General features: G+C 43.2%; 1 protein-coding gene and 1 pseudogene across 2 annotated transcripts in view; one reads left to right on the top strand and one right to left on the bottom strand.

Moving 5' to 3' along the window:
• The window catches only part of LOC147622442 (protein TIC 22, chloroplastic-like), a 69853-nt gene extending 66615 nt beyond the window's left edge, over positions 1 to 3238 (top strand). For both annotated transcript variants that reach the window (XM_086822017.1, XM_086822016.1), the window contains 2 exons: positions 2781 to 2816; positions 2912 to 3238. In XM_086822017.1, the coding sequence (XP_086678143.1) occupies positions 2781 to 2816; positions 2912 to 3001 (126 nt within the window). In that variant the 3' untranslated portion in view covers positions 3002 to 3238. The remainder of the gene's footprint in view (positions 1 to 2780; positions 2817 to 2911) is intronic.
• Positions 3239 to 4352: 1114 nt separating this feature from the next.
• Positions 4353 to 5064, bottom strand: LOC147622441 (scarecrow-like protein 3 pseudogene; annotated as a pseudogene).
• Between the last annotated feature and the right edge of the window lie 7820 nt (positions 5065 to 12884).

Raw genomic sequence — 12884 nt, 5'->3', positions numbered from 1 at the left:
CTGTCGAGATGCGAAGGTGAGAGACTTAAAGGGCTAGCCCCCCACCTTCCTCCTCGTAAGCCATGACAACCTCGGCCTTCGTGGTGTTCCCCTTGTAATAGTGCGGGAAGAGGACCTGCCCATAGTGAAGATGCAGAGAATCCGGTACCAAACCTGGTGAGCTTTCGGGCAATCTTAAAGACACAGTCGCTGAGACTCCTGGGGATAGCGACATCTCATACATGCTGTTGGTCTACCTCCAATGTCCAACCACGTGCCAACCGCTAAACTCCTATGTGCTAGCAGCCACAAAAAGAGAGTGCTCTTCCGAGGTCAAAAACTGTCCGAGAGCCTCTTTCAGAAATCTGAGAGAAAGCGCGGTGAGAGGCCCTGAGACTGCAAGTGTCCTGCTGTTGCTACTTGAGTGCCCTCGACCTCGGGCATTTGAATCCTACGGCCAAGCGGTACATATACAAAAAGTGGGATACGTGGGGTATCCTCTCTATCTGCAGGATCACACCAAGTCCATTCCCCCGGGTCCCACTGGAGGCGCGTGATGGGCCGGCTCTACCAAATCCATAAACGCCAAAGTCTCTTCCTAGCAACCTTGGCTAGTGGTGGGTCAATGAAGAGGGTGATGGGTCTCCACTGTAGATAGATCCATCTTGGCCTCGCAGCCTGTGGATACCATCTCTCCGCCTATGGGGACTTGCAATCTCAAAGAAGTCCCCAGTGACCCTATCTCTCCCCAGCAACCTTCGCTGGTGGTGGGTCAATGAAGAGGGTGATGGGTCTTCACTGCTAATAGATCCATCCAGGCCTTGCAACCTGTGGATACCATCTCTCCGCCTGTGGGGACTTGCAATCTCAGAGAAATCCCCAATGACCCTATCTCTCCCCGGCAACCTTGGCTGGTGGTGGGTCCATGAAGAGGGTGATGGGTCTCCACTGCTGATAGATCCATCCTGGCTTGCACTCTCCACGGCAACCTTGGCTGGTGGTGGGTCAATGAAGAGGGTGATGGGTCTCCACTGCTGATAGATACATCCTGGCCTCGCAACCCGTGGATACCATCTCTTTGCTTGAGGGGACTTGCAATCTCAAAGAAATCCCCAATGACCCTATCTCCTGCCTCGGTCCAGAAGGAAGCTTTGGCATGGTATCTGTGCTCCATTGTTTGCTCCTCTATGGTTCTGAGCTCTGTAGGGGCGACAGCCAACTGATCCTCAATCCAAGGGCTATCTGGGGAGCTCTCTTGAAGTCCTTGAAGAGAAGCAAGGCCTTGGTGAATGTTCCTCTCCTGCTCATGGAATCCAGCCAATCTGCACTATGCTGCCTCTTGCACCAAGCTACGAATCTCACCTAGGCCTGCATCCAAGGTGTTACGGTAGATCCTGAGAGAAAATCCAGTCCCTCCCATATCTGCTCTATCTTGCTGCATATCTCGTAGTCCTGGATGAGGCTATTAGGGATCTGAGTGCTCAAGTGTTTGTCCTATCTCCAAGGGCCAGAGTTAAATTAACCAGAGTGTGATCAGAGAAAGTAGTGCTTGCCAAAATACTGATCCTGACCCCACGACCGCAAGTCCCCTCATCCTCATAGAATCTATCAAGTATGGAAAGATTAGGGCCAGTGCTCCTCCTGTCAGACCTCGAGAAGAACAGACTCACGGTGCTGCATCATAACTCTGGTAAGTGCCAAGGGTCTTGCCCTTTAAGAGCCAGGATGAGCTCCTCCCAAGCAGAGTACTCTGAGCTAGAGACTGTAGCCATGCCTCCTCCGAGTCTATCCTCTGCCGACTCTATCATGTTAAAGTCCCCACCCACACACCAAAAGTCGGCTGTGGAAGGGAGTGGTGAAATGTACCCTAGAAGGTGGCTTTGTTTGCAGCGGCGCTCAAAGCATATACATTTAAAAAGCCCACAGAATCCTCGCCAATCTTGATGGTCACCCACTGAGCGTGACTAGTGTCACTGATGCCTGAGCCAACTATTTTCGGCAAGAGCTGTTCCCTAACAGAAATACAAACTCCCGCATCTTGGAGGGGTCAAAAGAGGGAGACAATAAAGTGTGACTCCTGCAAGGTAGAATCTTACAGGTAGCAGCGGGTACGTCCCTCTGAAAGATGCTGCTCTTGGAGGAAGAGAATATCACTGGGTCCCCCAATTGCTGCTCTATGAAGCTCTCCTCTAAGGACGACGCACCTTTGAAAGCACTGAGCCCCCCCCCAAACCTTGGATGTTCCATGAGACAATTCGCATATCTAATCTTTGTGGGAAGCGGAACTATCGGAACTACCCTCCACTCGAAGAGTCTTGGGCGTGGGTTTCGACAGGGAGTAATCACAGTTAGTCCTAGGAAGAAGATACACCAGGTGGGCGTGGATCTTGCCCTCCATGTGATGCCACTTTGTTCTAGCCCAGAAATAAGCATAATCTCGGCTCCTTCTATCGCAATGCAGATATTTGTAGGAGGGGGGAAGGGGTACAACTATTGAGATATGAAGGATTACAAAGAGCGGCACCTTGCTGTGAGTTAAATGCTAAAGCAATCCCCCCCCCCCCCCCCCCCCCGCCCCGACCCCCCCGTGCACAAACCACCACCACCAACCCACCCCCAAAAAAAAGGTGTGTCAGGGGTGCGCCTAGTAAAGAGAGGGGGGACTAAATCCTAAATGATCCCACAGCTGTTCTTCTCCCCCGTGATTTTCGAAGCCATTTGCAATCTTTCTTGTTGTGTTTAGTGTGTGTCAGTGGCTCAAGTTTGTATTAATAGGACTGTTTTTGTTTTGTTTGTGCCAGGTTGGAAGCTTTGAAGACGTGCTGAAGAAGTTGGAGGTGAGTTGTCTCATGGCAAAGTCAACTACTACTGCTACTTGGTAATATATCTTGGAATATAAGATAGACTGCTAGTTTCTCTTATTTTTTTGCAGCTCAATGATGACGATTCTGGTTGGGGTGATTTCATATTTGTGCCTCCTGGAAAGGATGCTGTGCAACATCTAGGCAAAGCGTTGGGCTGAATGGAGATTCCCTGAAAGAATTTTTTCTCCCGAGTCCAAGCATCAATTTTGATAAAATGCTTTGTTTTTGGGAAAAATTTAAAATTTTGCCAATACGCGGGTTAGTAAGGAGATCGAGGAGAAGGAAATGTAGTAGCTCAATGGTGGATGGTCATTGCTGTATTTGAACTGCCACACTTGTCATTACTTTGGTAGGCTGCATTAGACTTGTCAATACATGTCAACCTATGATTCTTCACAAGAGTCTAAAGCTATTAGGTGCTTTTCTCTTGCATTCAAACCAGTCAAACGCATCAATAGAATCACCTAAGCCACTTTGGTGTGCCTAAAATTCTCCCATGAGTTAGGTGTAAGTAGATAGTTTTCACGAGATGATTCAATTATTGTTCGATGCTGGGTAAGGGGCAGTCATGTCAAATTGATTGAGAAGGAAGATGCTAAGTGTGGTGAAGTGATGAGACTTCTACCTTGTGTCCTACTCTCACTGTGGTGTTTTCATATTGGGCTATTACAATTAGTTGCCATCTAGATCTCAAAAAGTAAAGGGAATTCATTGCTTGTGTGAGTGTAAGAACCATGAACAAACTCACTGAGGAGTTGTAGATGGAATGATGGGGTAAAGGGCCATAATGGATAAGCTTTGGGAGTCCTACCACTTAAAATAACTTTGCAAGCATTCGCCTTGAGCATTTTCCAAGTGCCAATCAACACATCTGATGGACTTTCTCAGAGTCCTACCTCTCTCTATTAATTGGGGAACTATTTTGAACCCAATGATTAATTTTAGAGGTTCTCCAGGTGCTATGCTATCTTTTTTTTTTTTTTTGGAAAGGTTGCCTGAAATCACTTGTTTTGAGTGACTTGTGATAGAAAAATCATAGAAATTATCTGATTTTCCTTTGTCATGGTATAGACCTCTTTTATGAAACCCTGTTTTTAAAGTTTTTAATTATCGTGCAACCTTGTTATGCAGGCAGCCATGAGAGGGAGGGGGGGTGAGGGGGGGTGGGGGGTGGGGGGTGGGGGGAAGGTGGGCTCTCATTGCTGGCACGTGGCAACATATTTTTAATGTTTTCTTTTCTACATACTAGTTGTTGATGCAGAATTATTGTTTGCAACTTCTAAAGAGACTTCTTGCTCGATCTCCCCCTTTAGGTATCTATTTTGTACTATTGCCTTTAGACTGGTATTGATTTTACAATTGCTGGATGTGAATTTGGCCCCTTCATCTGAGGGAGATGTTGAAGCTGCTTCATTCAATTAGCTTCAATGCAGAGCCCTTCCGTTCAGAAATGGATTCTACTTTGCCTCCTCGACGAACAACTCATGCAAGGTTTGATCCCCATCACCATCAACAGTTCTGTGAGCAGGCCCCAGGTAAATGAGGGGCCTCCTCGGGCTGAGAGGACCCACCATGGAAGTTACCATTAGAATTGCCTCTGGATGGTATGCCTTCATCCTCTGACAGGAGGTAATGAAGCTGCAGCACAGAGCTCACTGCCACTGCCTCACCTGGCTTCACCCTCGGCATCTCCACATCCAGATCCTGTAGCCTGGCCACCACAGGGTGGAACTGAAATGGTATGTCCAGGGTCTCAGCCTCTTCAGAAAGCCTCTGCCCCAGCTGATCCAGCACGTCCTTTCTTTGATTGATGATGGTAATCCTCAAGTGAGGTGGTCCCCCTACTCTTGTGATCAGAATCTGCAAGAGAGCTACCCACTGTATGGCCTCTGATGCCCCCAAGTCTATGATGCGCACCACCTTCTCCCCCTCCATGGCATCCAAGATGGAGGGGTTGAGAATGGTGAAAGCAGATTTGAGGTAAAGGCAGAGGCTGTCTGGCACAGAGGAGGTCAGAGGGCATAGGGAGGTGGGTGCAGTTGAGGGCTTTGTAGAGGCTTGGCCAGGATTTGTTGATTGTTTTGGCAGCAAGGCCTTTCATTAAGTGGGTGGTAACTCCAACTCTCTGCATAGGGTGTCCTATGAGGGAAGCCATGAGGGAGAGCTGTTCTTGCAACAGATTAGTGTAGTTGGCAGCTCTAAGAAGCTCATCAAACATCATGCATAAGACCTCTCCATGTTCTACGTATTTTTTGTCATAGATACCTTGAAATGAAACAAATTCAGGCATGCAGATTTATACAAAGCTAGATTGAGCCACAGTATTCATTATCTGAATTGGCAAGGAAGTGTTTTCTGCCACAGTTCCAGGTAATTTTTAGATTTTTATGTTTTCCAGGAACCTGTTCACAGGTTCACTCCTTTTTCGAGAAGCCTAGCTGATTCTCTTTTCGTCCAACTGAAGACTGAATGATAAGAGCTTGACCACCAGAAGGTCTCCATTCTTTTCTACAGCCTTCATTCTTTCCTACAGGAATTGCTCAACTCTTATTCTTCACTATATAAGTTGTGCATAAAAATATGAGCCGAAACCACAGCCTTGCAAAGAATCATCAATGGAAAAACCAATGATGGTGTTCAATCTATTAGTCCCCTCCTCGTGGCCTGCATCAATGTCGGGATATGATGTGATACATACTGTGCAGTGCTAGGAAACCGCCGAACTAATGATAGTCTGCTTGAGTAATGGGTTATGTAAACTTGCACATTGTTGGTCGAGCCTGCCAGGGTTACACAGCAGAAGGCTATGGTAGGTGAAATCTCTCCATGGCTGAGAGAGAGAGAGAGAGAGAGAGAGTATATTGGATTAGATTGATGTGATTTGAAGTACACCAAATACATGCTTTTATAGGTTGCAAACCTTATCTTTAGACACATAAATCACATACACACATGGGGACATGACACATGTCACACAGTTATCTTATCCAAATAGGAGGGTGCTCACACACATGTAGGCATACTTACACATATATGAGATGTTCACACCTATACAAACACATAGAGATGGTTACACACAGACTGATAGGTGCACCGGGTGGACATACATGACGCAAGAGACTCTGAAATACCCAACAAATCCTACTTCCAAGCGAAGGTGGTGTCTTATGAAGTGACCTTCATACTTATGATGATCTGGGCCATGTGATGCAAAACATCACAATGGCCATACTTGGTGTGATACAACAGTATCACAACCAAGCTTGCAAACAGAGCTTTTGACCACACATAGGATTCCTTAGTCCTTCTAGACTACCACCTTGACTCAAAATAGGGATGACGAGGAAATTACAGAGCTTTTTATAACACAAGGCGTTACAAACACATTTACACAGAAAACATTTATTACAGATCTTTTTTAGGGGACATCTCGTGTAGAGAACCGTTGACACTCACATAGAAATATATAGAAAAAATGCTAAATCTCTCAAGTTGGGAGATGCTTCCCGCATAGTTGTTGCACACTCTTGTTTTTTAGTGGCATTTTCAGTGAAGCCCTCGGCAAGAATGCCCTGAAAATTAATATCGGTGTAGCTCATGGAAACAGTTGCCTAGGTAAAAACCCCAATTTGTGGGCTATAGCAGCTTCAATTTATGAAGTGAATTATGGATTATACAAAAGCCCCAATTTTTATGGGTTGCAGAGGCTTCGATTTAATGCTAACGGCTTAATTTTACAGAAAGGCTCAAAAATATTATTGAAGCAGAAGCTACATTTAGAAAGGAAAGTTGATTTTTTTGTGAGCATTTTTTATGTAGGTTATATGTTTTGCTCACTTTGTGTTTTCAATCATAAGTAGAGTTACATGTGATTTGTGTTAGTTGCGAAACTAAGAGATGTTAATGATGGAGGAGAAGAGAAGGAAGGATATGGAGGAACGTTGCCATGATTGACATACATATTCACCAATGCAGTGCCAATTGTAATGTGTTTTTCTAGCAACCCCCCTCTAACAATCTCAGATGTTTTTCTTTCCCGTTTTATTAATTTCTCCAATGATTTCATAGGCTTTCAAGACGTAGGTAAAGATAGTTGCATTTGGGAAGAGACCTTTAGTGTTGCTTCTGTTCATAGTAGTTTAGTGCGTCATCACCATGTTTGTGTTGGGCATATCCTCCAATTCGTGCATTCCAAAAGACTACATTCTAAGTTGGAATCTCTCCTTGTGCATTTGCAAGATCACCACATTTGGTTGCGTTTAGCCTAAGGTAGTAATCCTCGGTCGCCTGTACCTTGTTTGCAGGTTCTTGAAAGCAAAGACCATGACATTAAACATCGATTCGCACCTCAGACTATGTTAGGTATAACTTGTTGCCTTTGTGCAAGTCAAGTTTCTTGGCACAAGCCTTTTTGTACGCAAGATAAGCAAAAGTGATAAAATGCAAACACAGTAGATGTGGTGGTTCCTCATCGACTAGGCAACTATATTAACTTCATTATGCACATAGATTAGTACAAAGGATTTGCATTGAATGTACTAGGGTTTAGCCATTTGATCATCGATTTTTTTTTTGTCAAGTGATTTGCTTCATCTACGCATTACATGCACACCCTACAACCCACTAATATTACCTTGGGACTTGTATTTCTCATTACATGCACACCCTACAGCCTACTAATATTACCTTGGGACTTGTATTTCTCATTAAGAATTAAGGACTTCTATGGCTTAGTTTGTATATCAGTATATTGTATTTCTCATTCTCTAGAGCTCATGTTTGAATTTGACTCAATGTGTATAAGATTTCCTGTCTTTGGGTGTGCAGGAAAGTGGTGAAAATTCACTCGAGAGATCTAAAGTAATGAAGCTTTTAGGTAGTTGAAAATGGTTTTTTTTCTCTGGAGTCTTGGACACTTTTTGGCATATGCTAATCTCTCTTGTTGTAGACTCTTTTAGGTTAAGGTTTTGTTCCTCATCTCTAAACATGCATATAGTTTTTTAATGTACACAATACATGAGAGTGAGAGACAGAGAGAGAGAGAGAGAGAGAGAGATGGGTGACTAGACTTTGTTTAGTTTTAGACAGCTATGATGCCTAAGCAAAGAACCTTGTTTACTTTGCCTCGGTTCATACAACAAAGTCCTCCATGTAAGCGGTCCAAAAAGAGATGGAGTAAGTGTTGAGATACAATAAGAGAGAATGGGGGAGATAGAAATGGTGAGTATAGCTGAATTAGAGAACGTGCTTCATTGTGCACCTAGTATAATGCAGCAGCAAGTGCATCCCATGCCTATTTTGAAGTCTTACATGACCAAATATGAGGAATAATGCTTTGCTTCACAGAAAGTGCAAGCAATGCATGTGCATGTGCATCTCTTCCATCCGATCTCGTTTGAGCTGCAATGGGATGTATTGGTGATGCATGTGGAGGAGCCACATATATATCAGATTCTACTTCAGATGTACCTGTAGCACCTTGTTGCATTGGTAGTTGTGAAACAGAATGAGTTTCACTACCACTAACCACATTCCAAAGGCCTTTAGTAACTAGTACATGCCTCATCATATAGGACCACAATGGTTAGTTAGTAGTCACAAAATTGAATTGGCTTCGGTAAAGCACATGTCGATAATGTTGCAAGGACATGACTCCATTCTAGTGGATCAATTAAATGCTCAGGGAAGGGTTGTGGAATGTATGCCTCGTCTGATACACTTCGATTACCCTTAAGTCTCTCAGTGTTGAAATCCCTACATGAGGCTCCACACATCCACAGATCTTCTCGCCCGTCTGACAATGTAACTCTTGATTCTATTGTAGTTTTGTCTTATCGTGCATGCTAGATGAGGTGCGCATAAGAGTTCAAGTCGTGTCTCTTGCACCGGATGAACAAGCATAAGAATCCATAACACTGGAACTTCTTTGTATGGAGGAGAGAGGAGCTATTATTAACTTTTGTGCCACTATCTACATCACACACGCACTTGTGCACTTACACATTCCACACATAACACATTCAAATATGCACGGTGCACTTATCAATAGGACCTCGACTCTGACAGCCTTATCCCTCCTCATGTTTCTCTTGCACCACATATTGTTTTGAATATTTCATCAAGCATATAAGCAGATAGGTGCTTGCACCTATCAAGCACATGCATTTGGCACTCTTTTTACTTTCTACCTAGTGACACACATGCATGTGCATAAAATCAGTACCCTCAATAGCAGCGACATCCTCCTTTACCTCCAACAATCTTATCATCTAGCTATTCCCAAAGCGAGGTGATCTGTCTCTATATCAAATCTAAATTTCAAACTACATGCACAAATATCTGTGCAAAAAGTTGGAGTCTCTGAGCACATAAATGAGGGAGACTCAATGGATAGCTTCTTGACCAAGATCAAAGACTTTAAGGAGTATCTCGCTAGTGTGGATGAGATATATCCTGATAGTACATTGGTGCTCACAATTCTCAATGCACTGCTGGATTCTTATCAGAGTTTTACCTCTACCCTTAGACCCATGATGGAGGGAAATCCAAATGCTCTTACATTTGATGAATTGGTTTCAGTACTCTTACAAGAAGAGCAGTCTAGGCAAAACAGATCTATTATACAAGTTGGTGACTAAGCTTTTGTTGTTGCCAGTCAGAAAGGTAAAGGTAAAGCTTCTTCACATAGTGGCTACTATAAGCCAAAATCAGATCCTTAGGTAAGGATGCAGAGAAAGAAGGTGATAAGCCTAAAAAGAAGGGCAAGTGTCACTATTGCAGGAAACTAGGGCACAACATAAATGAGGGCAAAAAAAGGCTAGAGAAGGAGAAAAAGAAAGAATCAGGCATGGCTGTGGGTGGCTGATGCATCTACACCAAGTGCAGAGAAAAAGAAATATGCAAGTTTTTCTCAAGATGATTGGACATGGACTGTACATTGCAGTTATGACCCTTATGTTTCATGATGTATGCATGTCAGTGGTGGCAGAATTAGATGCCTGGTCCTTTGACAATGGTGCTAGTAAGCACATTACTTCTCAAAAAGATTTATTCTCAATGCTCATCTCTAGAATCTAATCCCAAGTGCAAGAACTATCACATGTTCAAATGGTTCCTCATATCCTGTCAAAGGAGTTGGTAGAGTTGTGCTCACTGTTGCAAATGGGGTACATTTACTCTTTCAAAAGTTTTATATGTGCCAGGCATTAAGAAGAATTTGTTGTCAGTTTCAGCCTTAGCCTTGTCAGGCTTGATGGGGTGAAATTTGTGGATGACATATGTATAGTTCAGGATAGAAATGATGGTTGCTCAGTCTCTACAACTCGTGCTATGAGTGATGCAGAATTATGGCATGCAAGATTTTGCCATCTAAATTATGGCAGTTTGTTAAGCCTTCAAAGGCATGATATGATGTCTGAGTTGCCAACTCTTGAGACCCTTGCTAGACATGTATGTGAGGATTGTATTCTTGGTAAAATGCATCGGGCATCATTCTAAAGGATGGATTTGTGAGAGCTATTAAGAAATTACAGCTTTCTCATTCATTCAAAAGGTGAAGTACATGTCACGCTTCATTCACTTAGCCTCAGAGTTACTTCACCCCTTGCAAAAATTGACTCAACAAGTAGAGTTTGCATGGTCTAATGAGCTTGAGGAGTACTTTTGTAACATTAAAGTCATTTTGTCAGAGCTACCAACACTCATGTCTCCTTGTTGGGAGTACACTTTCTTTGTTAGCTCTAGTGTTGGAAAGGAAACAGTGGGTGTAGTTTTGTTATAGCAAGATTCCCACAGTACTAGGATGCGGCCCATCTACTTTGTTAGTAGGGTCATGAATGTCTTGGAGAAAGGCTACACGGAAGCGGAACTCATGATGCTTTCTCTCATCTTTGCGGTGAGAAAATTTAGATCCTACTTGTTACCAAAACCTTTTGTAATTCTCACTGCAAAAAATTTGTTTCCTTGGGTGTCTTCTCAAATGACTATCAGCGCTAGAATCACAAAGTGGGTTATGGAATTGCAAGAATTCCAATACTCTTTCAAAGTAGAAGATAGTGTGCGTGCACAATTGGCAGGGATTCTCACTTATAGAGTGCATGAAAAGGAGATTAAGGTGCCTGAAGTAAAGACCCTACCATTGCCACCACCCAAAACTATACCTAATGCATTCACCTTGTTCTTTGATGGAGCTTTTAGAAAAGCCACAAGTAAAGCAGGGGGAGGGCTGGTGCTGCTCAACCCAAGTGGAAAAGTGGTTATGAAGGAGAAGGTCAACTTGCCAAGTTCTACTAGCAACAATGAAGCAGAGTACGACATACTACTTCATGGCTTGAAGGTGTGCATCAATCAAGGGATACAACGCCTCCTGGTAAAAGGGGATGCACTTCTTATTGTAAGGAAAATTTTAGGCATTTGGGCATGCAAGAATGAAAGATTAAGGCAAAAGGTTCATGCTAACACCGTCCACAAAAGCCTATGCGAGTTTCTCAAAGAACTCCACAAAGTCAACAAGTGTGGGTACCAGAAAGATTACTGCAAGCACAAGGATACTACCAAAGTAATACCAAAACTTTGGATTCCCAAGCACATCATATAAAGCACCATAATCTTGCACAAAGAAGGAAACCTTAACACCAACAAGTACATCAGCGCCACACCAATTTATAATGTTCATCAAAGATGGGTCCTTGTGCATGTGCTTTAGCAACAAGGATACTATGATGGTAATCCCATCATATGGTTGCCAAAATCAAACAATGTGAAGAAAGCCTCACCACCAACTTCAATCCCAATAGCTTCACCTAAAGTTCGACAGAATGGAGGCCCAAGCAACACCAAGCAAGTCACTCAACCACTCTCGTGCTTTCAGCACCTACACACAAGAGCTTGTGTGTTCAAACAACCCTGATGGTGGTAACCAACCAGTAGTCTTACATACCACCTCTATAACATTTGAGCTAAGAATTCAAGAATCAATTCTCACATCTGCAATAGAGAGTTATGAGCGCATCAAAGACAAACTCACAATGCTCTTTTCACCCCTGTGGATGTGAAGTGTAAGCACAAAAGCTACGTGACAGACATAAGAAGCTATTCTCTCAAAAAGGAGAATAGCCACCAGAACCTATTGCTTGCAAGGTGGTTTTTAAAACACACACACACACACACACACACACACACACACACACACACACACACACAAACACAAACACAAGGGAGTCACACATATGGCCTATCAAACAACTCCCAAGGATCTTAAATAGCCATTCCATTTTTGTTACGCTTATAGCTTACTATCCTTTTGGCTATGATAATGTAGTAGTTGCTCCATGATGAGGACATATCCATACTCATGCATTAGAGAACATTTGCACTAAAGCCTCACCACCATCGCAACTTCCAGGTACATCTCTGGATGGAGGGGGCCATGGTGGACAAAAGCCTAGTCAATGGTATAATAACCCATCGCCTAGAATTTTCCTTCAAATTTCAAACCTCTCCAAACGATGCTACCATCCTCACAAATCAATGATCTTCAATCCTTAGTGAGATATCTATATTAGCCTCGTAAGTCGGCGTAATTCTTTCAATCCTCACCAACAAGTGGCTCTTTCAACACAGAGCAGTTCAATAAGAGTCTATATGACTCACTTCTTGTACTTCACATATATCTACTTCATAAGAGCACTTAAATGTACATAAAAACATAAAAAGCACATGGGAAGAACCATGCAAAAACATGTCCTACTGTGACATGAAAAATTGATATCTTTCATTTTCAATTTTGTGTATATTTTGATGGTTTCTCAATGGTAATAAGGTGGAATCTTGTCCAAGAAGATTGCGGCGCCCACAATGGAATAACGGTGCGGTGATGCGACGGCTTGGCGGCTACCCTGATAACAACATTCTATCTTCAAATATAATGGTTTTACTTGATTTAGGGTGCACACATTGTAAATGCCCCAAGTATGCTTGATAAATACTTTGGTATGGTAGATAAGCTAGTGATGTGGAAAATAAAAGTGGGCCTTCATGCTC

This window comes from Cibotium barometz, chromosome 28 (assembly GCF_041138505.1).
Source record: "Cibotium barometz isolate CiBa-2024 chromosome 28, ASM4113850v1, whole genome shotgun sequence".
In the NCBI taxonomy this organism is placed as follows: Eukaryota; Viridiplantae; Streptophyta; class Polypodiopsida; order Cyatheales; family Cibotiaceae; genus Cibotium; species Cibotium barometz.
The sequence above is the reverse complement of the archived record's forward strand: the minus strand, read 5'-3'. Positions and strand labels throughout refer to the sequence as shown.